This window comes from Lampris incognitus, chromosome 3 (genome assembly GCF_029633865.1).
Source record: "Lampris incognitus isolate fLamInc1 chromosome 3, fLamInc1.hap2, whole genome shotgun sequence".
Lineage (NCBI taxonomy): Eukaryota > Metazoa > Chordata > Actinopteri > Lampriformes > Lampridae > Lampris > Lampris incognitus.
The window spans coordinates 54,582,762-54,610,760 of NC_079213.1; the positions used below are offsets into that span (position 1 = coordinate 54,582,762).

The 27,999-nt window shown below is 28.4% G+C and overlaps 1 protein-coding gene across 1 annotated transcript in view; it reads left to right on the plus strand.

Annotated features, from left to right (window-relative positions):
- The first annotated feature begins 295 nt into the window (after nucleotides 1-295).
- Nucleotides 296-27,999, plus strand: part of LOC130109761 (KICSTOR complex protein SZT2) — a 223,277-nt gene continuing 195,573 nt past the window's right edge. The window contains exons 1-2 of the mRNA XM_056276744.1: nucleotides 296-328; nucleotides 459-543. Coding sequence (XP_056132719.1) covers nucleotides 296-328; nucleotides 459-543 — 118 coding nt within the window. The remainder of the gene's footprint in view (nucleotides 329-458; nucleotides 544-27,999) is intronic.

The window sequence follows — 27,999 nt, forward strand, 5'->3', positions numbered from 1 at the left end:
AGACACGGTCAATTGTGTCTGTAGGGACGCCCGACCAAGCCAGAGGTAGCACGGGGATTCGAACCGGCGATCCCCGTGTTGGTAGGCAACAAAATGGACCACTACGTTACCCGAATGCCCCGAAAATCAAATTGAGCAAGCCTTCACTGTTGTTGAAATACACTGACTGCATTGATGTATTAACTCAAAAAACATCTGACATGAGCAACGTGCTCTGCAAAGAAGCAGCTTACACTGATGGACGACGGCGTGACGACACATGCAGCTCTTTTTAACAGTTCTGAAAGGAAAAATAATGAACCTGAGAGATGTCTTCTGCCCTGAGAGAGTGTAGCAAGGAATAAAGTCACTTTGACGTGTCTCATTATAGTGTACGAAATCAGCTCTTTTCCCAACAATGCTAACTTGTATGTCTGAAGTGTGCTGGGGCTGATTCTCTGTCCCTTGTCTCTCTCCAGCACTACTTCCATTTGAGCAGTGAACTTCCTGACGGTGATATCTACCTCTATAATAAGCCTGGGGGCCAGGGGACAGGAGGAAAAGGTAACCACATCCCCGCAGAACAGCTCACATGTGAGGCACCAGCTCTGACTCTCCTTCCCAGCACGTGGAACACATTCCTCTTCCCGGTGCCTCGCATGTATTTCTCAAGACTACATGACACAAAATAATGACATGTTGCAGTGTGAGTTGCTCACTGTATTGTACCCCAGTGTTTTCTACAGTATCAGGTACACTGTAATCTATGCCTGAATTCTGTGTGAATTAATTAAAACTTGAAATGATCATCCAGAACCGAACATTTTAACAATTTAATCCAAGTTGCGTAGCCGAGGTTAGAAAACCTTGACTGATGATTTGGTTCATGTATTTGGGGAAAGAGAATGCGTCACATTCTGCCATTGCCCAACAGCTACCACTATGTTTGAGCAAGGCACTGAACCTCTAGCTGCTGATATAGACCTTATCGGTGGTCAGCAGTGGAGGAGCTTAAGGGTCGTACTGCTCAGCTTCTGGCCACGTGTAACTTAAATGCAAATGATTCTGAAGAATGGCATTGCTGAAGTACAGCACATGCTCAGTTGGTCCGAACTTGGATGGCTTTTCTCTTTCTATCGTTTGCAAGTGATTTCCCCCCTCAGGTGTTAGATAACTCTGCAGAGTCATTTTAATTTATTTTTTTTACCTCTGTAATCCTGTTATTGTTGTGCTGCTGACTTGGTGGTTGGTGGGGGGGGGGATGCAAGACGCTGACGTTTCCTTATTTACTGCACCCACATTACAAGCAGAACAAATTATTCATTGCCTCTTTGGAATATCTCAAAATACTAAGATGATCCCCTTGTTGTGTAGGAACACTGTGCTTTTCTCTTTGACTAGCAGGAGTGCGTTTATTCTTCTGAAGGTTCTGTCTTTCACCATCATGCTCTGCTAAGTAAACGGCACTGTCATCGGCAAAAGTCTTGTATGTGTACAAGTGAGGTCAGAGGTGATCGCCCCTTCACAGAAACATGTTGCAGCCATCTAATTCATTAATGTGGATATCTTGACAGGTTCGCATACTATATTTATATATATAACATGACTTTTCATGAATTGAGGATTGATTCTTGTCGTCTGTATTGGATGCTTAATTTTTGGATCCAGTTCCAATTTATCAGGATTTATGGCATTGACTTTGCGGTTGTAACATTTTAAAATATAATTTCAAAGACAATTCTTGAAACTTTTCAAACATTGTTTCTTAAATCCTCCATATCCTTAATGAGCCTTTCCATGGGACTGAACGGCCCAGTCTGTGATGTATTTGATCATGTCAAACTGAAGCATATTTACACACAGGTGAGGAGAGGGAGGCAGAGATGGAAGATAAGCATGTTGTCTTTCTCAGCCGGTCATAATTACACCTACAAGCCTCATTTTACTGCAGCGTTTACCAGCATTACTGATGTACACAAAACCTCTTACAGCACCAGAAAACACTAAGCCTCACATGTAGGCCTAGTTGTGTTTGCTGTGTGTCCTTGGATATAGACACCATCAGTCACTTTTGGGAGTGATAACAGGTTTGAGTCTTGTGTCTTATGTGTCTTATATTTTGGCAGCGGGGCCCCCGTTTTTTACATTTGAATAAGGATTGCATCTTTGAATATTGAAAGAGAAACTGAACTAGCTTATTGCACTTATAACTGAACGATACCTGGCTCGAGTCACTAAATTAGCCCCCTCACCCCCCCCCCCCCTGGGGTCACTGTCGGGCTTCTTTGTGATATATGTGATCAAACTGGCTGATTGTATGGCGGTTGATGCAGCACTTTTTGTATGAATGAAATGCCCAAAGCCCAAGATGCTGATTCACAAGTAAATACGTCCAAACACACAATTACGACGATCTTAAAAGAAAACTTAAAAATTACATGAAATAAAAAGTGTCAAGATCTTATGATACATAAAAAAGTGTCAAGATCTTATGATACATAAAATAAAACAGTGTCAAGATCTTATGATACATAAAATAAAACCGTGTCAAGGTCTTATGATACGTAAAATAAAACAGTGTCACGATCTTATGATGCATAAAATAAAACAGTGTCAAGATCTTATGATACATAAAATAAAACCGTGTCCTGATCTTATGATACATAAAATAAAAGTGTCAAGATCTTATGATACATAAAACAGCATCAAGATCTTATCATACATAAAATAAAACCGTGTCCTGATCTTATGATACATAAAATAAAAGTGTCAAGATCTTATGATACATAAAACAGTGTCAAGATCTTATGATACATAAAATAAAACTGTGTCAACATCTTATGATACATAAAATAAAACTGTGTCAAGATCTTATGATACATAAAATGAAACAGTGTCAAGATCTTAGGATACATAAAATGAATCAGTGTCAAGATGTTATGATACATAAAATAAAACCATGTCAAGATCTTATGATACATAAAATGAAACAGAGTCAAGATCTTATGATACAAAAAACAGTGTCAAGATCTTATGATACATAAAATAAAACCATGTCGAGATCTTATGACACGTAAAATAAAAGTGTGACCATCTTATGATACATAAAATAAAAGTGTCAAGATCTTATGATACATAAAATAAAACCATGTCGAGATCTTATGACACGTAAAATAAAAGTGTGACCATCTTATGATACATAAAATAAAAGTGTCAAGATCTTATGATACATAAAACAGTGTCAAGATCTTATGATACATAAAATAAAACCGTGTCAAGATCTTTTGATACATAAAATGAAACAGTGTCAAGATCTTATGATACATAAAACAGTGTCAAGATCTTATGATACATGAAATAAAACAGTGTCAAGATCTTATGATACATAAAACAGTGTCAAGATCTTATGATACATAAAATAAAACCATGTCAAGATCTTATGATACATAAAATAAAAGTTTGACGATCTTATGATACAAAAAATAAAACAGTGTCAAGATCATATGATACATAAAATAAAACCGTGTCAAGACCTTACGATACATAAAATGAAACAGTGTCAAGATCTTATGATACATAAAACAGTGTAAAGATCTTATGATACATAAAACAGTGTCAAGATCTTATGATACATAAAATAAAACCGTGTCAAGGTCTTATGATACATGAGATAAAACGATGTCAAGATCTTAGGATACATAAAATAAAAGTGTCAAGATCTTATGATACGTAAAATAAAACCGTGTCAAGATCTTATGATACATAAAATTAAAAAGTGTCAAGATCTTATGATACATAAAATGAAAAAGTGTCAAGATCTTATGATACACAAAACAGTGTCAAGATCTTATGATACATAAAATCAAACCATGTCAAGATCTTATGATACATAAAACAGTGTCAAGATCTTATGATACATAAAATAAAACTGTGTCAACATCTTATGATACATAAAATAAACCCGTGTCAAGATCTTATGATACATAAAATGAAAAAGTGTCAAGATCTTATGATACAAAAAACAGTGTCAAGATCTTATGATACATAAAATAAAACCATGTCAAGATCTTATGATACATAAAATAAAAGTGTGACCATCTTATGATACATAAAATAAAACAGTGTCAAGATCTTATGATACATAAAATGAAACAGTGTCAAGATCTTATGATACAAAAAACAGTGTCAAGATCTTATGATACATAAAATAAAACCATGTCAAGATCTTATGATACATAAAATAAAACCGTGTGAAGATCTTATGATACATAAAACAGTGTGAAGATCTTATGATACATAAAACAGTGTCAAGGTCTTATGATAGATAAAATAAAACCGTGTCAAGATCTTATGATACATAAAATGAAACAGTGTCAAGATCTTATGATACATAAAACAGTGTCAAGATCTTATGATACATAAAACAGTGTCAAGATCTTATGATACATAAAACAGTGTCCAGATCTTATGATACATAAAATAAAAGTGTCAAGATCTTATGATAGATAAAGTAAAACAGTGTCAAGATCTTATGATACATAAAATACAACCATGTCAAGATCTTATGATACATAAAATAAAAGTGTGACCATCTTATGATACATAAAATAAAACCATGTCAAAATCTTATGATACAAAAAATAAAAGTGTAACCATCTTATGATACGTAAAATAAAACAGTGTCAAGATCTTATGATACATAAAATAAAACCATGTCAAGATCTTATGATACATAAAATGAAAGTGTCAAGATCTTATGATACAAAAAACAGTGTCAAGATCTTATGATACATAAAATAAAACCATGTCAAGATCTTATGATACATAAAATAAAACCGTGTCAAGATCTTTTGATACATAAAATGAAACAGTGTCAAGATCTTATACATAAAACAGTGTCAAGATCTTATGATACATGAAATAAAACAGTGTCAAGATCTTATGATACATAAAACAGTGTCAAGATCTTATGATACATAAAATAAAACCGTGTCAAGATCTTTTGATACATAAAACAGTGTCAAGATCTTATGATACATAAAATAAAACCATGTCAAGATCTTATGATACATAAAATAAAAGTTTGACGATCTTATGATACAAAAAATAAAACAGTGTCAAGATCTTATGATACATAAAATAAAACCGTGTCAAGACCTTACGATACATAAAATGAAACAGTGTCAAGATCTTATGATACATATAACAGTGTCAAGATCTTATGATACATAAAATAAAACCATGTCAAGATCTTATGATACATAAAATAAAAGTTTGACGATCTTATGATACAAAAAATAAAACAGTGTCAAGATCATATGATACATAAAATAAAACCGTGTCAAGACCTTACGATACATAAAATGAAACAGTGTCAAGATCTTATGATACATATAACAGTGTCAAGATCTTATGATACATAAAACAGTGTCAAGATCTTATGATACATAAAATAAAACCGTGTCAAGGTCTTATGATACATGAAATAAAACGATGTCAAGATCTTAGGATACATAAAATAAAAGTGTCAAGATCTTATGATACGTAAAATAAAACCGTGTCAAGATCTTATGATACATAAAATTAAAAAGTGTCAAGATCTTATGATACATAAAATGAAAAAGTGTCAAGATCTTATGATACACAAAACAGTGTCAAGATCTTATGATACATAAAATCAAACCATGTCAAGATCTTATGATACATAAAACAGTGTCAAGATCTTATGATACATAAAATAAAACTGTCAACATCTTATGATACATAAAATAAAACCGTGTCAAGATCTTATGATACATAAAATGAAAAAGTGTCAAGATCTTATGATACAAAAAACAGTGTCAAGATCTTATGATACATAAAATAAAACCATGTCAAGATCTTATGATACATAAAATAAAAGTGTGACCATCTTATGATACATAAAATAAAACCATGTCAAAATCTTATGATACATAAAATAAAAGTGTGACCATCTTATGATACATAAAATAAAACAGTGTCAAGATCTTATGATACGTAAAATAAAACCATGTCAAGATCTTATGATACATAAAATGAAACAGTGTCAAGATCTTATGATACATAAAACAGTGTCAAGATCTTATGATACATGAAATAAAACAGTGTCAAGATCTTATGATACATAAAACAGTGTCAAGATCTTATGATACATAAAATAAAACCATGTCAAGATCTTATGATACATAAAATAAAAGTTTGACTATCTTATGATACAAAAAATAAAACAGTGTCAAGATCATATGATACATAAAATAAAACCGTGTCAAGACCTTACGATACATAAAATGAAACAGTGTCAAGATCTTATGATACATAAAACAGTGTCAAGATCTTATGATACATAAAACAGTGTCAAGATCTTATGATACATGAAATAAAACGATGTCAAGATCTTAGGATACATAAAATAAAAGTGTCAAGATCTTATGATACGTAAAATAAAACCGTGTCAAGATCTTATGATACATAAAATTAAAAAGTGTCAAGATCTTATGATACATAAAATGAAAAAGTGTCAAGATCTTATGATACACAAAACAGTGTCAAGATCTTATGATACATAAAATCAAACCATGTCAAGATCTTATGATACATAAAACAGTGTCAAGATCTTATGATACATAAAATAAAACTGTGTCAACATCTTATGATACATAAAATAAAACCGTGTCAAGATCTTATGATACATAAAATGAAAAAGTGTCAAGATCTTATGATACAAAAAACAGTGTCAAGATCTTATGATACATAAAATAAAACCATGTCAAGATCTTATGATACATAAAATAAAAGTGTGACCATCTTATGATACATAAAATAAAACCATGTCAAAATCTTATGATACATAAAATAAAAGTGTGACCATCTTATGATACATGAAATAAAACAGTGTCAAGATCTTATTTTACGTAAAATAAAACCATGTCAAGATCTTATGATACATAAAATGAAACAGTGTCAAGATCTTATGATACAAAAAACAGTGTCAAGATCTTATGATACATAAAATAAAACCATGTCAAGATCTTATGATACATAAAATAAAAGTGTGACCATCTTATGATACATAAAATAAAACCATGTCAAGATCTTATGATACATAAAATAAAAGTGTGACCATCTTATGATACATAAAATAAAACAGTGTCAAGATCTTATGATACATAAAACAAAACCATGTCAAGATCTTGTGATACATAAAATAAAACCATGTCAAGATCTTATGATACATAAAATAAAAGTTTGACGATCTTATGATACATGAAATAAAACAGTGTCAAGATCTTATGATACATAAAATAAAACCGTGTCAAGATCTTACGATACATAAAATGAAACAGTGTCAAGATCTTATGATACATAAAACAGTGTCAAGATCTTATGATACATAAAATAAAACCGTGTCAAGATCTTATGATACATAAAATAAAAGTGTGACGATTTTATGATACATAAAATAAAACCGTGTCAAGACCTTATGATACATAAGATAAAACAGTGTCAAGATCTTATGATACATAAAATAAAACCGTGTCAAGATCTTATGATACATAACGTAAAACAGTGTCAAGATCTTATGATACGTAAAACCGTGTCAAGATCTTGTGATACATAAAATAAAACCGTGTCAAGATCTTATGATGCATAAAATGAAACAGTATCAAGATCTTATGATACATAAAACAGTGTCAAGATCTTATGATACATAAAATGAAACCATGTCAAGATTTTATGATACATAAAGTAAAACCCGTGTCAAAATCTTATGATACTTAAAATAAAACCGTTTCAAGATCTTATGATACATAAAATAAACCCGTGTCAAGATCTTATGATACATAAAATAAAACCGTGTCAAGATCTTATGATACATAAAATGAAACAGTGTCAAGATCTTATGATACATAAAATAAAAGTGTCCAGATCTTATGATACATAAAACAGTGTCCAGATCTTATGATACATAAAATAAAAGTGTCAAGATCTTATGATACATAAAATGAAACCGTGTCAAGATCTTATGATACATAAAATAAAACCGTGTCAAAATCTTATGATACTTAAAATAAAAGTGTCAAGATCTTATGATAGATAAAGTAAAACAGTGTCAAGATCTTATGATACATAGAATAAAACAGTGTCAAGATCTTATGATACGTAAAATAAAACCGTGTCAAGATCTTATGATACATAAAATAAAACCGTGTCAAGATCTTATGATACATAAAATGAAACAGTGTCAAGATCTTACGATACATAAAATAAAACCGTGTCAAGATCTTATGATACATAAAATAAACCCGTGTCAAGATCTTATGATACATAAAATAAACCCGTGTCAATATCTTATGATACATAAAATAAACCCGTGTCAAGATCATATGATACATAAAATAAAACCGTGTTAAGATCTTATGATACATAAATTAAAACGGGGTCATGATCTTATGATACATAAAATGAAACAGTGTCAAGATCTTATGATACATAAAATTAACCCCTGTCAATTTCTTATGATACATAAAATAAAACCGTGTGAAGATCTTATGATACATAAAACAGTGTGAAGATCTTATGATACATAAAACAGTGTCAAGGTCTTATGATAGATAAAATAAAACCGTGTCAAGATCTTATGATACATAAAGTAAAACCATGTCAAGATCTTATGACACATAAAATGAAACAGTGTCAAGATCTTATGATACATAAAACAGTGTCAAGATCTTATGATACATAAAATAAAACCATGTCAAGATCTTATGATACATAAAATAAAAGTGTGACCATCTTATGATACATAAAATAAAACCATGTCAAAATCTTATGATACATAAAATAAAAGTGTGACCATCTTATGATACATAAAATAAAACAGTGTCAAGATCTTATGATACGTAAAATAAAACCATGTCAAGATCTTATGATACATAAAATGAAACAGTGTCAAGATCTTATGATACATAAAACAGTGTCAAGATCTTATGATACATGAAATAAAACAGTGTCAAGATCTTATGATACATAAAACAGTGTCAAGATCTTATGATACATAAAATAAAACCATGTCAAGATCTTATGATACATAAAATAAAAGGTTGACGATCTTATGATACAAAAAATAAAACAGTGTCAAGATCATATGATACATAAAATAAAACCGTGTCAAGATCTTATGATACATAAAACAGTGTCAAGATCTTATGATACATAAAATAAAACCATGTCAAGATCTTATGATACATAAAATAAAAGGTTGACGATCTTACGATACATAAAATGAAACAGTGTCAAGATCTTATGATACATAAAACAGTGTCAAGATCTTATGATACATAAAACAGTGTCAAGATCTTATGATACATAAAATAAAACCGTGTCAAGGTCTTATGATACATGAAATAAAACGATGTCAAGATCTTAGGATACATAAAATAAAAGTGTCAAGATCTTATGATACGTAAAATAAAACCGTGTCAAGATCTTATGATACATAAAATTAAAAAGTGTCAAGATCTTATGATACATAAAATGAAAAAGTGTCAAGATCTTATGATACACAAAACAGTGTCAAGATCTTATGATACATAAAATCAAACCATGTCAAGATCTTATGATACATAAAACAGTGTCAAGATCTTATGATACATAAAATAAAACTGTGTCAACATCTTATGATACATAAAATAAAACCGTGTCAAGATCTTATGATACATAAAATGAAAAAGTGTCAAGATCTTATGATACAAAAAACAGTGTCAAGATCTTATGATACATAAAATAAAACCATGTCAAGATCTTATGATACATAAAATAAAAGTGTGACCATCTTATGATACATAAAATAAAACCATGTCAAAATCTTATGATACATAAAATAAAAGTGTGACCATCTTATGATACATAAAATAAAACAGTGTCAAGATCTTATTTTACGTAAAATAAAACCATGTCAAGATCTTATGATACATAAAATGAAACAGTGTCAAGATCTTATGATACAAAAAACAGTGTCAAGATCTTATGATACATAAAATAAAACCATGTCAAGATCTTATGATACATAAAATAAAAGTGTGACCATCTTATGATACATAAAATAAAACCATGTCAAGATCTTATGATACATAAAATAAAAGTGTGACCATCTTATGATACATAAAATAAAACCATGTCAAGATCTTATGATACATAAAATAAAAGTGTGACCATCTTATGATACATAAAATAAAACAGTGTCAAGATCTTATGATACATAAAACAAAACCATGTCAAGATCTTGTGATACATAAAATAAACCATGTCAAGATCTTGTGATACATAAAATAAACCATGTCAAGATCTTATGATACATAAAATAAAAGTTTGACGATCTTATGATACATGAAATAAAACAGTGTCAAGATCTTATGATACATAAAACAGTGTCAAGATCTTATGATACGTAAAATAAAACCGTGTCAAGATCTTATGATACATAAAATAAAAGTGTGACGATTTTATGATACATAAAATAAAACCGTGTCAAGACCTTATGATACATAAGATAAAACAGTGTCAAGATCTTATGATACATAAAATAAAACCGTGTCAAGATCTTATGATACATAACGTAAAACAGTGTCAAGATCTTATGATACGTAAAACCGTGTCAAGATCTTGTGATACATAAAATAAAACCGTGTCAAGATCTTATGATGCATAAAATGAAACAGTATCAAGATCTTATGATACATAAAACAGTGTCAAGATCTTATGATACATAAAATGAAACCATGTCAAGATTTTATGATACATAAAATAAAACCCGTGTCAAAATCTTATGATACTTAAAATAAAACCGTTTCAAGATCTTATGATACATAAAATAAACCCGTGTCAAGATCTTATGATACATAAAATAAAACCGTGTCAAGATCTTATGATACATAAAATGAAACAGTGTCAAGATCTTATTATACATAAAACAGTGTCCAGATCTTATGATACATAAAACAGTGTCCAGATCTTATGATACATAAAATAAAAGTGTCAAGATCTTATGATACATAAAATGAAACCGTGTCAAGATCTTATGATACATAAAATAAAACCGTGTCAAAATCTTATGATACTTAAAATAAAAGTGTCAAGATCTTATGATAGATAAAGTAAAACAGTGTCAAGATCTTATGATACATAGAATAAAACAGTGTCAAGATCTTATGATACGTAAAATAAAACCGTGTCAAGATCTTATGATACATAAAATAAAACCGTGTCAAGATCTTATGATACATAAAATGAAACAGTGTCAAGATCTTACGATACATAAAATAAAACCGTGTCAAGATCTTATGATACATAAAATAAACCCGTGTCAAGATCTTATGATACATAAAATAAACCCGTGTCAATATCTTATGATACATAAAATAAACCCGTGTCAAGATCATATGATACATAAAATAAAACCGTGTTAAGATCTTATGATACATAAATTAAAACGGGGTCATGATCTTATGATACATAAAATGAAACAGTGTCAAGATCTTATGATACATAAAATTAACCCCTGTCAATTTCTTATGATACATAAAATAAAACCATGTGAAGATCTTATGATACATAAAACAGTGTGAAGATCTTATGATACATAAAACAGTGTCAAGGTCTTATGATAGATAAAATAAAACCGTGTCAAGATCTTATGATACATAAAGTAAAACCATGTCAAGATCTTATGACACATAAAATGAAACAGTGTCAAGATCTTATGATACATAAAACAGTGTCAAGATCTTATGATACATAAAATAAAACCATGTCAAGATCTTATGATACATAAAATAAAAGTGTGACCATCTTATGATACATAAAATAAAACCATGTCAAAATCTTATCATACATAAAATAAAAGTGTGACCATCTTATGATACATAAAATAAAACAGTGTCAAGATCTTATGATACGTAAAATAAAACCATGTCAAGATCTTATGATACATAAAATGAAACAGTGTCAAGATCTTATGATACATAAAACAGTGTCAAGATCTTATGATGCATGAAATAAAACAGTGTCAAGATCTTATGATACATAAAACAGTGTCAAGATCTTATGATACATAAAATAAAACCATGTCAAGATCTTATGATACATAAAATAAAAGGTTGACGATCTTATGATACAAAAAATAAAACAGTGTCAAGATCATATGATACATAAAATAAAACCGTGTCAAGACCTTACGATACATAAAATGAAACAGTGTCAAGATCTTATGATACATAAAACAGTGTCAAGATCTTATGATACATAAAATAAAACCGTGTCAAGGTCTTATGATACATGAAATAAAACGATGTCAAGATCTTAGGATACATAAAATAAAAGTGTCAAGATCTTATGATACGTAAAATAAAACCGTGTCAAGATCTTATGATACATAAAATTAAAAAGTGTCAAGATCTTATGATACATAAAATGAAAAAGTGTCAAGATCTTATGATACACAAAACAGTGTCAAGATCTTATGATACATAAAATCAAACCATGTCAAGATCTTATGATACATAAAACAGTGTCAAGATCTTATGATACATAAAATAAAACTGTGTCAACATCTTATGATACATAAAATAAAACCGTGTCAAGATCTTATGATACATAAAATGAAAAAGTGTCAAGACCTTATGATACAAAAAACAGTGTCAAGATCTTATGATACATAAAATAAAACCATGTCAAGATCTTATGATACATAAAATAAAAGTGTGACCATCTTATGATACATAAAATAAAACCATGTCAAAATCTTATGATACATAAAATAAAAGTGTGACCATCTTATGATACATAAAATAAAACAGTGTCAAGATCTTATGATACGTAAAATAAAACCATGTCAAGATCTTATGATACATAAAATGAAACAGTGTCAAGATCTTATGATACAAAAAACAGTGTCAAGATCTTATGATACATAAAATAAAACCATGTCAAGATCTTATGATACATAAAATAAAAGTGTGACCATCTTATGATACATAAAATAAAACCATGTCAAGATCTTATGATACATAAAATAAAAGTGTGACCATCTTATGATACATAAAATAAAACAGTGTCAAGATCTTATGATACATAAAACAAAACCATGTCAAGATCTTGTGATACATAAAATAAAACCATGTCAAGATCTTATGATACATAAAATAAAAGTTTGACGATCTTATGATACATGAAATAAAACAGTGTCAAGATCTTATGATACATAAAATAAAACCGTGTCAAGATCTTACGATACATAAAATGAAACAGTGTCAAGATCTTATGATACATAAAACAGTGTCAAGATCTTATGATACGTAAAATAAAACCGTGTCAAGATCTTATGATACATAAAATAAAAGTGTGACGATTTTATGATACATAAAATAAAACCGTGTCAAGACCTTATGATACATAAGATAAAACAGTGTCAAGATCTTATGATACATAAAATAAAACCGTGTCAAGATCTTATGATACATAACGTAAAACAGTGTCAAGATCTTATGATACGTAAAACCGTGTCAAGATCTTGTGATACATAAAATAAAACCGTGTCAAGATCTTATGATGCATAAAATGAAACAGTATCAAGATCTTATGATACATAAAACAGTGTCAAGATCTTATGATACATAAAATGAAACCATGTCAAGATTTTATGATACATAAAATAAAACCCGTGTCAAAATCTTATGATACTTAAAATAAAACCGTTTCAAGATCTTATGATACATAAAATAAAACCATGTCAAGATCTTATTATACATAAAACAGTGTCCAGATCTTATGATACATAAAACAGTGTCCAGATCTTATGATACATAAAATAAAAGTGTCAAGATCTAATGATACATAAAATGAAACCGTGTCAAGATCTTATGATACATAAAATAAAACCGTGTCAAAATCTTATGATACTTAAAATAAAAGTGTCAAGATCTTATGATAGATAAAGTAAAACAGTGTCAAGATCTTATGATACATAGAATAAAACAGTGTCAAGATCTTATGATACGTAAAATAAAACCGTGTCAAGATCTTATGATACATAAAATAAAACCGTGTCAAGATCTTATGATACATAAAATGAAACAGTGTCAAGATCTTACGATACATAAAATAAAACCGTGTCAAGATCTTATGATACATAAAATAAACCCGTGTCAAGATCTTATGATACATAAAATAAACCCGTGTCAATATCTTATGATACATAAAATAAACCCGTGTCAAGATCATATGATACATAAAATAAAACCGTGTTAAGATCTTATGATACATAAATTAAAACGGGGTCATGATCTTATGATACATAAAATGAAACAGTGTCAAGATCTTATGATACATAAAATTAACCCCTGTCAATTTCTTATGATACATAAAATAAAACCGTGTGAAGATCTTATGATACATAAAACAGTGTGAAGATCTTATGATACATAAAACAGTGTCAAGGTCTTATGATAGATAAAATAAAACCGTGTCAAGATCTTATGATACATAAAGTAAAACCATGTCAAGATCTTATGACACATAAAATGAAACAGTGTCAAGATCTTATGATACATAAAACAGTGTCAAGATCTTATGATACATAAAATAAAACCATGTCAAGATCTTATGATACATAAAATAAAAGTGTGACCATCTTATGATACATAAAATAAAACGATGTCAAAATCTTATCATACATAAAATAAAAGTGTGACCATCTTATGATACATAAAATAAAACAGTGTCAAGATCTTATGATACGTAAAATAAAACCATGTCAAGATCTTATGATACATAAAATGAAACAGTGTCAAGATCTTATGATACATAAAACAGTGTCAAGATCTTATGATACATGAAATAAAACAGTGTCAAGATCTTATGATACATAAAACAGTGTCAAGATCTTATGATACATAAAATAAAACCATGTCAAGATCTTATGATACATAAAATAAAAGGTTGACGATCTTATGATACAAAAAATAAAACAGTGTCAAGATCATATGATACATAAAATAAAACCGTGTCAAGACCTTACGATACATAAAATGAAACAGTGTCAAGATCTTATGATACATAAAACAGTGTCAAGATCTTATGATACATAAAATAAAACCGTGTCAAGGTCTTATGATACATGAAATAAAACGATGTCAAGATCTTAGGATACATAAAATAAAAGTGTCAAGATCTTATGATACGTAAAATAAAACCGTGTCAAGATCTTATGATACATAAAATTAAAAAGTGTCAAGATCTTATGATACATAAAATGAAAAAGTGTCAAGATCTTATGATACACAAAACAGTGTCAAGATCTTATGATACATAAAATCAAACCATGTCAAGATCTTATGATACATAAAACAGTGTCAAGATCTTATGATACATAAAATAAAACTGTGTCAACATCTTATGATACATAAAATAAAACCGTGTCAAGATCTTATGATACATAAAATGAAAAAGTGTCAAGATCTTATGATACAAAAAACAGTGTCAAGATCTTATGATACATAAAATAAAACCATGTCAAGATCTTATGATACATAAAATAAAAGTGTGACCATCTTATGATACATAAAATAAAACCATGTCAAAATCTTATGATACATAAAATAAAAGTGTGACCATCTTATGATACATAAAATAAAACAGTGTCAAGATCTTATGATACGTAAAATAAAACCATGTCAAGATCTTATGATACATAAAACAGTGTCAAGATCTTATGATACATAAAATAAAACCATGTCAAGATCTTATGATACATAAAATAAAAGTGTGACCATCTTATGATACATAAAATAAAACCATGTCAAGATCTTATGATACATAAAACAGTGTCAAGATCTTATGATACGTAAAATAAAACCGTGTCAAGATCTTATGATACATAAAATAAAAGTGTGACGATTTTATGATACATAAAATAAAACCGTGTCAAGACCTTATGATACATAAGATAAAACAGTGTCAAGATCTTATGATACATAAAATAAAACCGTGTCAAGATCTTATGATACATAACGTAAAACAGTGTCAAGATCTTATGATACGTAAAACCGTGTCAAGATCTTGTGATACATAAAATAAAACCGTGTCAAGATCTTATGATGCATAAAATGAAACAGTATCAAGATCTTATGATACATAAAACAGTGTCAAGATCTTATGATACATAAAATGAAACCATGTCAAGATTTTATGATACATAAAATAAAACCCGTGTCAAAATCTTATGATACTTAAAATAAAACCGTTTCAAGATCTTATGATACATAAAATAAAACCATGTCAAGATCTTATTATACATAAAACAGTGTCCAGATCTTATGATACATAAAACAGTGTCCAGATCTTATGATACATAAAATAAAAGTGTCAAGATCTTATGATACATAAAATGAAACCGTGTCAAGATCTTATGATACATAAAATAAAACCGTGTCAAAATCTTATGATACTTAAAATAAAAGTGTCAAGATCTTATGATAGATAAAGTAAAACAGTGTCAAGATCTTATGATACATAGAATAAAACAGTGTCAAGATCTTATGATACGTAAAATAAAACCGTGTCAAGATCTTATGATACATAAAATAAAACCGTGTCAAGATCTTATGATACATAAAATGAAACAGTGTCAAGATCTTACGATACATAAAATAAAACCGTGTCAAGATCTTATGATACATAAAATAAACCCGTGTCAAGATCTTATGATACATAAAATAAACCCGTGTCAATATCTTATGATACATAAAATAAACCCGTGTCAAGATCATATGATACATAAAATAAAACCGTGTTAAGATCTTATGATACATAAATTAAAACGGGGTCATGATCTTATGATACATAAAATGAAACAGTGTCAAGATCTTATGATACATAAAATTAACCCCTGTCAATTTCTTATGATACATAAAATAAAACCGTGTGAAGATCTTATGATACATAAAACAGTGTGAAGATCTTATGATACATAAAACAGTGTCAAGGTCTTATGATAGATAAAATAAAACCGTGTCAAGATCTTATGATACATAAAGTAAAACCATGTCAAGATCTTATGACACATAAAATGAAACAGTGTCAAGATCTTATGATACATAAAACAGTGTCAAGATCTTATGATACATAAAATAAAACCATGTCAAGATCTTATGATACATAAAATAAAAGTGTGACCATCTTATGATACATAAAATAAAACCATGTCAAAATCTTATGATACATAAAATAAAAGTGTGACCATCTTATGATACATAAAATAAAACAGTGTCAAGATCTTATGATACGTAAAATAAAACCATGTCAAGATCTTATGATACATAAAATGAAACAGTGTCAAGATCTTATGATACATAAAACAGTGTCAAGATCTTATGATACATGAAATAAAACAGTGTCAAGATCTTATGATACATAAAACAGTGTCAAGATCTTATGATACATAAAATAAAACCATGTCAAGATCTTATGATACATAAAATAAAAGTTTGACGATCTTATGATACAAAAAATAAAACAGTGTCAAGATCATATGATACATAAAATAAAACCGTGTCAAGACCTTACGATACATAAAATGAAACAGTGTCAAGATCTTATGATACATAAAACAGTGTCAAGATCTTATGATACATAAAACAGTGTCAAGATCTTATGATACATAAAATAAAACCGTGTCAAGGTCTTATGATACATGAAATAAAACGATGTCAAGATCTTATGATACGTAAAATAAAACCGTGTCAAGATCTTATGATACATAAAATTAAAAAGTGTCAAGATCTTATGATACATAAAATGAAAAAGTGTCAAGATCTTATGATACACAAAACAGTGTCAAGATCTTATGATACATAAAATCAAACCATGTCAAGATCTTATGATACATAAAACAGTGTCAAGATCTTATGATACATAAAATAAAACTGTGTCAACATCTTATGATACATAAAATAAAACCGTGTCAAGATCTTATGATACATAAAATGAAAAAGTGTCAAGATCTTATGATACAAAAAACAGTGTCAAGATCTTATGATACATAAAATAAAACCATGTCAAGATCTTATGATACATAAAATAAAAGTGTGACCATCTTATGATACATAAAATAAAACCATGTCAAAATCTTATGATACATAAAATAAAAGTGTGACCATCTTATGATACATAAAATAAAACAGTGTCAAGATCTTATGATACGTAAAATAAAACCATGTCAAGATCTTATGATACATAAAATGAAACAGTGTCAAGATCTTATGATACAAAAAACAGTGTCAAGATCTTATGATACATAAAATAAAACCATGTCAAGATCTTATGATACATAAAATAAAAGTGTGACCATCTTATGATACATAAAATAAAACCATGTCAAGATCTTATGATACATAAAATAAAAGTGTGACCATCTTATGATACATAAAATAAAACAGTGTCAAGATCTTATGATACATAAAACAAAACCATGTCAAGATCTTGTGATACATAAAATAAAACCATGTCAAGATCTTATGATACATAAAATAAAAGTTTGACGATCTTATGATACATGAAATAAAACAGTGTCAAGATCTTATGATACATAAAATAAAACCGTGTCAAGATCTTACGATACATAAAATGAAACAGTGTCAAGATCTTATGATACATAAAACAGTGTCAAGATCTTATGATACGTAAAATAAAACCGTGTCAAGATCTTATGATACATAAAATAAAAGTGTGACGATTTTATGATACATAAAATAAAACCGTGTCAAGACCTTATGATACATAAGATAAAACAGTGTCAAGATCTTATGATACATAAAATAAAACCGTGTCAAGATCTTATGATACATAACGTAAAACAGTGTCAAGATCTTATGATACGTAAAACCGTGTCAAGATCTTGTGATACATAAAATAAAACCGTGTCAAGATCTTATGATGCATAAAATGAAACAGTATCAAGATCTTATGATACATAAAACAGTGTCAAGATCTTATGATACATAAAATGAAACCATGTCAAGATTTTATGATACATAAAATAAAACCCGTGTCAAAATCTTATGATACTTAAAATAAAACCGTTTCAAGATCTTATGATACATAAAATAAAACCATGTCAAGATCTTATTATACATAAAACAGTGTCCAGATCTTATGATACATAAAACAGTGTCCAGATCTTATGATACATAAAATAAAAGTGTCAAGATCTTATGATACATAAAATGAAACCGTGTCAAGATCTTATGATACATAAAATAAAACCGTGTCAAAATCTTATGATACTTAAAATAAAAGTGTCAAGATCTTATGATAGATAAAGTAAAACAGTGTCAAGATCTTATGATACATAGAATAAAACAGTGTCAAGATCTTATGATACGTAAAATAAAACCGTGTCAAGATCTTATGATACATAAAATAAAACCGTGTCAAGATCTTATGATACATAAAATGAAACAGTGTCAAGATCTTACGATACATAAAATAAAACCGTGTCAAGATCTTATGATACATAAAATAAACCCGTGTCAATATCTTATGATACATAAAATAAACCCGTGTCAAGATCATATGATACATAAAATAAAACCGTGTTAAGATCTTATGATACATAAATTAAAACGGGGTCATGATCTTATGATACATAAAATGAAACAGTGTCAAGATCTTATGATACATAAAATTAACCCCTGTCAATTTCTTATGATACATAAAATAAAACCGTGTGAAGATCTTATGATACATAAAACAGTGTGAAGATCTTATGATACATAAAACAGTGTCAAGGTCTTATGATAGATAAAATAAAACCGTGTCAAGATCTTATGATACATAAAGTAAAACCATGTCAAGATCTTATGACACATAAAATGAAACAGTGTCAAGATCTTATGATACATAAAACAGTGTCAAGATCTTATGATACATAAAATAAAACCATGTCAAGATCTTATGATACATAAAATAAAAGTGTGACCATCTTATGATACATAAAATAAAACGATGTCAAAATCTTATCATACATAAAATAAAAGTGTGACCATCTTATGATACATAAAATAAAACAGTGTCAAGATCTTATGATACGTAAAATAAAACCATGTCAAGATCTTATGATACATAAAATGAAACAGTGTCAAGATCTTATGATACATAAAACAGTGTCAAGATCTTATGATACATGAAATAAAACAGTGTCAAGATCTTATGATACATAAAACAGTGTCAAGATCTTATGATACATAAAATAAAACCATGTCAAGATCTTATGATACATAAAATAAAAGGTTGACGATCTTATGATACAAAAAATAAAACAGTGTCAAGATCATATGATACATAAAATAAAACCGTGTCAAGACCTTACGATACATAAAATGAAACAGTGTCAAGATCTTATGATACATAAAACAGTGTCAAGATCTTATGATACATAAAATAAAACCGTGTCAAGGTCTTATGATACATGAAATAAAACGATGTCAAGATCTTAGGATACATAAAATAAAAGTGTCAAGATCTTATGATACGTAAAATAAAACCGTGTCAAGATCTTATGATACATAAAATTAAAAAGTGTCAAGATCTTATGATACATAAAATTAAAAAGTGTCAAGATCTTATGATACACAAAACAGTGTCAAGATCTTATGATACATAAAATCAAACCATGTCAAGATCTTATGATACATAAAACAGTGTCAAGATCTTATGATACATAAAATAAAACTGTGTCAACATCTTATGATACATAAAATAAAACCGTGTCAAGCTCTTATGATACATAAAATGAAAAAGTGTCAAGATCTTATGATACAAAAAACAGTGTCAAGATCTTATGATACATAAAATAAAACCATGTCAAGATCTTATGATACATAAAATAAAAGTGTGACCATCTTATGATACATAAAATAAAACCATGTCAAAATCTTATGATACATAAAATAAAAGTGTGACCATCTTATGATACATAAAATAAAACAGTGTCAAGATCTTATGATACGTAAAATAAAACCATGTCAAGATCTTATGATACATAAAACAGTGTCAAGATCTTATGATACATAAAATAAAACCATGTCAAGATCTTATGATACATAAAATAAAAGTGTGACCATCTTATGATACATAAAATAAAACCATGTCAAGATCTTATGATACATAAAATAAAAGTGTGACCATCTTATGATACATAAAATAAAACAGTGTCAAGATCTTATGATACATAAAACAAAACCATGTCAAGATCTTGTGATACATAAAATAAAACCATGTCAAGATCTTATGATACATAAAATAAAAGTTTGACGATCTTATGATACATGAAATAAAACAGTGTCAAGATCTTATGATACATAAAATAAAACCGTGTCAAGATCTTACGATACATAAAATGAAACAGTGTCAAGATCTTATGATACATAAAACAGTGTCAAGATCTTATGATACGTAAAATAAAACCGTGTCAAGATCTTATGATACATAAAATAAAAGTGTGACGATTTTATGATACATAAAATAAAACCGTGTCAAGACCTTATGATACATAAGATAAAACAGTGTCAAGATCTTATGATACATAAAATAAAACCGTGTCAAGATCTTATGATACATAACGTAAAACAGTGTCAAGATCTTATGATACGTAAAACCGTGTCAAGATCTTGTGATACATAAAATAAAACCGTGTCAAGATCTTATGATGCATAAAATGAAACAGTATCAAGATCTTATGATACATAAAACAGTGTCAAGATCTTATGATACATAAAATGAAACCATGTCAAGATTTTATGATACATAAAATAAAACCCGTGTCAAAATCTTATGATACTTAAAATAAAACCGTTTCAAGATCTTATGATACATAAAATAAAACCATGTCAAGATCTTATTATACATAAAACAGTGTCCAGATCTTATGATACATAAAACAGTGTCCAGATCTTATGATACATAAAATAAAAGTGTCAAGATCTTATGATACATAAAATGAAACCGTGTCAAGATCTTATGATACATAAAATAAAACCGTGTCAAAATCTTATGATACTTAAAATAAAAGTGTCAAGATCTTATGATAGATAAAGTAAAACAGTGTCAAGATCTTATGATACATAGAATAAAACAGTGTCAAGATCTTATGATACGTAAAATAAAACCGTGTCAAGATCTTATGATACATAAAATAAAACCGTGTCAAGATCTTATGATACATAAAATGAAACAGTGTCAAGATCTTACGATACATAAAATAAAACCGTGTCAAGATCTTATGATACATAAAATAAACCCGTGTCAAGATCTTATGATACATAAAATAAACCCGTGTCAATATCTTATGATACATAAAATAAACCCGTGTCAAGATCATATGATACATAAAATAAAACCGTGTTAAGATCTTATGATACATAAATTAAAACGGGGTCATGATCTTATGATACATAAAATGAAACAGTGTCAAGATCTTATGATACATAAAATTAACCCCTGTCAATTTCTTATGATACATAAAATAAAACCGTGTGAAGATCTTATGATACATAAAACAGTGTGAAGATCTTATGATACATAAAACAGTGTCAAGGTCTTATGATAGATAAAATAAAACCGTGTCAAGATCTTATGATACATAAAGTAAAACCATGTCAAGATCTTATGACACATAAAATGAAACAGTGTCAAGATCTTATGATACATAAAACAGTGTCAAGATCTTATGATACATAAAATAAAACCATGTCAAGATCTTATGATACATAAAATAAAAGTGTGACCATCTTATGATACATAAAATAAAACCATGTCAAAATCTTATGATACATAAAATAAAAGTGTGACCATCTTATGATACATAAAATAAAACAGTGTCAAGATCTTATGATACGTAAAATAAAACCATGTCAAGATCTTATGATACATAAAATGAAACAGTGTCAAGATCTTATGATACATAAAACAGTGTCAAGATCTTATGATACATGAAATAAAACAGTGTCAAGATCTTATGATACATAAAACAGTGTCAAGATCTTATGATACATAAAATAAAACCATGTCAAGATCTTATGATACATAAAATAAAAGTTTGACGATCTTATGATACAAAAAATAAAACAGTGTCAAGATCATATGATACATAAAATAAAACCGTGTCAAGACCTTACGATACATAAAATGAAACAGTGTCAAGATCTTATGATACATAAAACAGTGTCAAGATCTTATGATACATAAAACAGTGTCAAGATCTTATGATACATAAAATAAAACCGTGTCAAGGTCTTATGATACATGAAATAAAACGATGTCAAGATCTTATGATACGTAAAATAAAACCGTGTCAAGATCTTATGATACATAAAATTAAAAAGTGTCAAGATCTTATGATACATAAAATGAAAAAGTGTCAAGATCTTATGATACACAAAACAGTGTCAAGATCTTATGATACATAAAATCAAACCATGTCAAGATCTTATGATACATAAAACAGTGTCAAGATCTTATGATACATAAAATAAAACTGTGTCAACATCTTATGATACATAAAATAAAACCGTGTCAAGATCTTATGATACATAAAATGAAAAAGTGTCAAGATCTTATGATACAAAAAACAGTGTCAAGATCTTATGATACATAAAATAAAACCATGTCAAGATCTTATGATACATAAAATAAAAGTGTGACCATCTTATGATACATAAAATAAAACCATGTCAAAATCTTATGATACATAAAATAAAAGTGTGACCATCTTATGATACATAAAATAAAACAGTGTCAAGATCTTATGATACGTAAAATAAAACCATGTCAAGATCTTATGATACATAAAATGAAACAGTGTCAAGATCTTATGATACAAAAAACAGTGTCAAGATCTTATGATACATAAAATAAAACCATGTCAAGATCTTATGATACATAAAATAAAAGTGTGACCATCTTATGATACATAAAATAAAACCATGTCAAGATCTTATGATACATAAAATAAAAGTGTGACCATCTTATGATACATAAAATAAAACAGTGTCAAGATCTTATGATACATAAAACAAAACCATGTCAAGATCTTGTGATACATAAAATAAAACCATGTCAAGATCTTATGATACATAAAATAAAAGTTTGACGATCTTATGATACATGAAATAAAACAGTGTCAAGATCTTATGATACATAAAATAAAACCGTGTCAAGATCTTACGATACATAAAATGAAACAGTGTCAAGATCTTATGATACATAAAACAGTGTCAAGATCTTATGATACGTAAAATAAAACCGTGTCAAGATCTTATGATACATAAAATAAAAGTGTGACGATTTTATGATACATAAAATAAAACCGTGTCAAGACCTTATGATACTTAAAATAAAACCGTGTCAAGATCTTATGATACATAAAATAAAACCGTGTCAAGATCTTATGATACATAAAGTAAAACAGTGTCAAGATCTTATGATACGTAAAACCGTGTCAAGATCTTGTGATACATAAAATAAAACCGTGTCAAGATCTTATGATGCATAAAATGAAACAGTATCAAGATCTTATGATACATAAAACAGTGTCAAGATCTTATGATACATAAAATGAAACCATGTCAAGATCTTATGATACATAAAATAAAACCCGTGTCAAAATCTTATGATACTTAAAATAAAACCGTTTCAAGATCTTATGATACATAAAATAAAACCATGTCAAGATCTTATTATACATAAAACAGTGTCCAGATCTTATGATACATAAAACAGTGTCCAGATCTTATGATACATAAAATAAAAGTGTCAAGATCTTATGATACATAAAATAAAACCGTGTCAAGATCTTATGATACATAAAATAAAACCGTGTCAAAATCTTATGATACTTAAAATAAAAGTGTCAAGATCTTATGATAGATAAAGTAAAACAGTGTCAAGATCTTATGATACATAGAATAAAACAGTGTCAAGATCTTATGATACGTAAAATAAAACCGTGTCAAGATCTTATGATACATAAAATAAAACCGTGTCAAGATCTTATGATACATAAAATGAAACAGTGTCAAGATCTTACGATACATAAAATAAAACCGTGTCAAGATCTTATGATACATAAAATAAACCCGTGTCAAGACCTTATGATACATAAAATAAAACAGTGTCAAGATCTTATGATACATAAAATAAAACCGTGTCAAGATCTTATGATACATAAAGTAAAACAGTGTCAAGATCTTATGATACGTAAAACCGTGTCAAGATCTTGTGATACATAAAATAAAACCGTGTCAAGATCTTATGATGCATAAAATGAAACAGTATCAAGATCTTATGATACATAAAACAGTGTCAAGATCTTATGATACATAAAATGAAACCATGTCAAGATCTTATGATACATAAAATAAAACCCGTGTCAAAATCTTATGATACTTAAAATAAAACCGTTTCAAGATCTTATGATACATAAAATAAAACCATGTCAAGATCTTATTATACATAAAACAGTGTCCAGATCTTATGATACATAAAACAGTGTCCAGATCTTATGATACATAAAATAAAAGTGTCAAGATCTTATGATACATAAAATGAAACCGTGTCAAGATCTTATGATACATAAAATAAAACCGTGTCAAAATCTTATGATACTTAAAATAAAAGTGTCAAGATCTTATGATAGATAAAGTAAAACAGTGTCAAGATCTTATGATACATAGAATAAAACAGTGTCAAGATCTTATGATACGTAAAATAAAACCGTGTCAAGATCTTATGATACATAAAATAAAACCGTGTCAAGATCTTATGATACATAAAATGAAACAGTGTCAAGATCTTACGATACATAAAATAAAACCGTGTCAAGATCTTATGATACATAAAATAAACCCGTGTCAAGATCTTATGATACATAAAATAAACCCGTGTCAATATCTTATGATACATAAAATAAACCCGTGTCAAGATCATATGATACATAAAATAAAACCGTGTTAAGATCTTATGATACATAAATTAAAACGGGGTCATGATCTTATGATACTTAAAATGAAACAGTGTCAAGATCTTATGATACATAAAATGAACCCCTGTCAATTTCTTATGATACATAAAATAAAACCGTGTGAAGATCTTATGATACATAAAACAGTGTGAAGATCTTATGATACATAAAACAGTGTCAAGGTCTTATGATAGATAAAATAAAACCGTGTCAAGATCTTATGATACATAAAGTAAAACCATGTCAAGATCTTATGACACATAAAATGAAACAGTGTCAAGATCTTATGATACATAAAACAGTGTCAAGATCTTATGATACATAAAACATTGTCAAGATCTTATGATACATAAAATAAAACCGTGTGAAGATCTTATGATAATTAAAATAAAACAGTGTCAAGATCTTATGATACATAAAATAAAACCGTGTCAAGATCTTATGATACATAAAATAAAACCGTGTCAAGATCTTATGATACATAAAACAGTGTCAAGATCTTATGATACATAAAATAAAAGTGTCAAGATCTTATGATAGATAAAGTAAAACAGTGTCAAGATCTTATGATACATAAAATAAAACCATGTCAAGATCTTATGATACATAAAATAAAAGTGTGACCATCTTATGATACATAAAATAAAACCATGTCAAAATCTTATGATACATAAAATAAAAGTGTGACCATCTTATGATACATAAAATAAAACAGTGTCAAGATCTTATGATACGTAAAATAAAACCATGTCAAAATCTTATGATACATAAAATGAAAGTGTCAAGATCTTATGATACAAAAAACAGTGTCAAGATCTTATGATACATAAAATAAAACCATGTCAAGATCTTATGATACATAAAACAAAAGTGTGACCATCTTATGATACATAAAATAAAACCATGTCAAGATCTTATGATACATAAAATAAAAGTTTGACCATCTTATGATACATAAAATGAAACAGTGTCAAGATCTTATGATACATAAAACAGTGTCAAGATCTTATGATACGTAAAATAAAACCGTGTCAAGATCTTATGATACATAAAATAAAAGTGTGACGATCTTATGATACATAAAATAAAACCGTATCAAGACCTTATGATACATAAAATAAAACAGTATCAAGATCTTATGATACATAAAATAAAACCGTGTCAAGATCTTATGATACATAAAGTAAAACAGTGTCAAGATCTTATGATACGTAAAACAGTGTCAAGATCTTATGATACATAAAACAAAACCGTGTCAAGATCTTGTGATACATAAAATAAAACCGTGTAAAGATCTTATGATACATAAAATGAAACAGTATCAAGATCTTATGATACATAAAACAGTGTCAAGATCTTATGATACATAAAATGAAACCATGTCAAGATCTTATGATACTTAAAATAAAATCGTTTCAAGATCTTATGATACATAAAATAAAACCATGTCAAGATCTTATGATACATAAAACAGTGTCCAGATCTTATGATACATAAAACAGTGTCCACATCTTATGATACATAAAATGAAAACATGTCAAGATCTTATGATACATAAAATAAAACCGTGTCAAAATCTTATGATACTTAAAATAAAACAGTTTCAAGATCTTATTATACATAAAATAAAACCGTGTCAAGATCTTATGATACATAAAACAGTGTCCAGATCTTATGATACATAAAATAAAAGTGTCAAGATCTTATGATAGATAAAGTAAAACAGTGTCAAGATCTTATGATACATAAAATAAAACAGTGTAAAGATCTTATGATACGTAAAATAAAACCGTGTCAAGATCTTATGATACATAAAATAAAACCGTGTCAAGACCTTATGATACATAAAATGAAACAGTGTCAAGATCTTACGATACTTAAAATAAAACCGTGTCAAGATCTTATGATACATAAAATAAACCCGTGTC